The 2,451-nt window shown below is 37.2% G+C and overlaps 1 protein-coding gene across 1 annotated transcript; it reads left to right on the forward strand.

Moving 5' to 3' along the window:
- The first annotated feature begins 296 nt into the window (after nucleotides 1-296).
- LOC106761629 (transcription factor RAX3) lies at nucleotides 297-2,110 on the forward strand. Its single transcript, XM_014645194.2, has 3 exons — nucleotides 297-672; nucleotides 766-895; nucleotides 1,048-2,110. Exons 1-3 carry the CDS (start codon nucleotides 537-539, stop codon nucleotides 1,805-1,807), a joined length of 1,026 nt encoding a protein of 341 aa, XP_014500680.1. The 5' UTR covers nucleotides 297-536; the 3' UTR covers nucleotides 1,808-2,110.
- The last annotated feature ends 341 nt before the right edge of the window (nucleotides 2,111-2,451 follow it).

Below are 2,451 nucleotides of genomic sequence, written 5' to 3' on the forward strand. Positions count from 1 at the left end.
TTTGGTATATTATGATAAAAAAATAAACTTAAAAAAGTTATAAGATGAAATTTGTACTACTTATATATAATAAATTATTATTTTTTACTCAATGTATTAGTTTCAATAATGACATAAACTATGGTAGTGCATTGTACATGAACTAATTAATTTTGTATAGAAAGAAGGAAATAGTGAAGAAAAGGAAGAGTTATAGGCATGTCATATGCTAATATATAGTTGGACAGAGAGGGTCAGAGTGGAGTGGACTTTAAAAAGTTGCAAGAAAATTTGATTCCAGTTTAAGAAAGACAAGAAGAACCACTCTTCTTCTCGTATTCTACCAATACTAAATAGCTGGAATTTTCTACATTAACATCTTTCTTTTCTGCCACATTCTTATATAAAATTTGTACGATTGGATGTTCAATTGGAATCATGTTTATCCGCTCCTACTTTTATAATTAAATAACTTTCTCTCTCTCAATTATTCACACCCTAAATACAACCCTTGTCCCAATAATCAATCAAAGTTTTCTCATACCAACAACATCACCATGGGAAGAGCACCTTGCTGTGACAAAGCAAACGTGAAGAAAGGTCCTTGGTCGCCGGAAGAAGATGCCAAACTCAAATCCTACATCGAACAGCACGGAACCGGAGGCAACTGGATCGCTTTGCCACAGAAGATTGGTATCATACACATACTATTCTCAGATATAACCCTATTTCTTCTGACCTAGCTACACTTTTTCATCTTATTATTTCTCTTCATTTCTCACTCAGGCCTCAAACGATGTGGCAAGAGTTGCCGTCTCAGGTGGCTAAACTACCTCCGCCCTAACATCAAGCACGGTGGCTTCTCTGAAGAAGAAGATAACATCATTTGCAGCCTCTACGTTAGCATTGGAAGCAGGTAACTACTATTGTTTCTGAAAGAGGATACATGGGTGAAAAAAAAAAACAATCTTTAACTTGTTTTAACAATGTTATTTTTCTTAAATAAACATGGGAGTTTCATTTTCGGTTGAATGATTAATCAATCGTTTTGTGTGATGTAACGCGCAGGTGGTCGGTGATTGCGGCACAATTGCCAGGAAGAACTGATAACGACATAAAGAATTACTGGAACACGAGGCTGAAGAAGAAGCTTTTAGGGAAGCATCGTAAGGAACTGCAGGCACGTAACAAAGGAAACGGTGTCGTTAAGCAGGAGAACAATTCCTCACTCTTGCTTCAGGAAAACATTGTTCAACAACAGCCTAGTTGGCCACAGATTCCGGCGCCGCCACTTTCACCGTACACAAGTCAAAATCCAAGTTTCAACGACCAAGACTCTATTAGAAAACTTCTAATCAAGCTTGGAGGGAGATTCTCCGATGATTATCAACCCATAGGGCTGAATGTTCAGTTTCCACAGGGTTCTCTCTCATCATCAACACAACAAATTCAAGAGGAGCAAGTCCATGTTAGCTCTTCTGGGTGCATGAACTCTATTGCAAACAGCCAAGTACAATTTGGTCAGAGTAATGAGTACTGTTCTGAGTTGGTGCAAGGAGAAGTGAGTTTCAGTTCCGCAGCTATTGGGGAAATGGTTTCTACTAATGATTATTCTCAAAGGTTATTAGGAGGGTTGGAGTTCTTATATGGAGAGGAAATGATTAGCGATAAGATAATGGGTGGTTGTGCATCTTCATGTTGTGGGCAAAGTACTAATTGGAGCGAGACAAGTTCTTTGATTTATCCTCCTCTTGTTGCTTCGAGTTTCGAGGGTGTGAGGCAAGAGATTCCACGAGAAAATGCTTTTCAAGAGTTGAGCTACCCATAGCATCATATCGTGTACATTATTTGTTATTTCTATTGATGGAAGTTGGAATTATATGTATCAATTGAAGTTAGCAAAAGGGAAGCTAGTGCTCCCATATAGATAATAAAATCTGCTAGATCTCAGACTTTCTCACGTGTTGATCAATCAGTGGCAGTGCAGTTTATCTCATTTGTTTGTATTATTTGGTTGTAATTTTAAGAGTCGTTGTTTGAATATATGCTCTAACTACATATTTTGCAGTACTGAATGCAATTCTTAAGCTGACAAACAAAGGAATCATTTCCTTTTCAGTTACTGCGATGGCAGCAGAAGATAAGCATTTTGTCAGAAAAACTTCACCATTACTGGCATGAACGTAATGCTTTGTTTTCACACTTTTCTTTCTTTATTTACTTATTTATTCGTAGGCATGCCTGCAGAAGATAAAATTAAATTCGAAGGAGCACTAGGGACGGTTGCAGCATCCCTTGATAACATGGTAGGTGAAGACATACGTGACTCTTAAATACAAGGTGTTCTTTGGTCAAACGACTCATGCTGAAAACTTCATTTCTGTTTACCATAATCTATTGTGCTATGGATAAGTAACTTCTACACATACTTATGTAACTCACATATTCTATTATCTATCTTATGGTTAGAAT

This window comes from Vigna radiata, chromosome 5 (genome assembly GCF_000741045.1).
Source record: "Vigna radiata var. radiata cultivar VC1973A chromosome 5, Vradiata_ver6, whole genome shotgun sequence".
Taxonomy (NCBI): Eukaryota; Viridiplantae; Streptophyta; class Magnoliopsida; order Fabales; family Fabaceae; genus Vigna; species Vigna radiata.

Coding starts and splice junctions, on each gene's coding strand:
- LOC106761629 (XM_014645194.2), top strand. CDS start 537: ATGGGAAGAGCACCTTGCTGTGACAAAGCAAACGTGAAGAAAGGTCCT. Junction 673..765: donor CGCTTTGCCACAGAAGATTG/GTATCATACACA, acceptor TTTCTCACTCAG/GCCTCAAACGATGTGGCAAG. Junction 896..1,047: donor TACGTTAGCATTGGAAGCAG/GTAACTACTATT, acceptor TGTAACGCGCAG/GTGGTCGGTGATTGCGGCAC.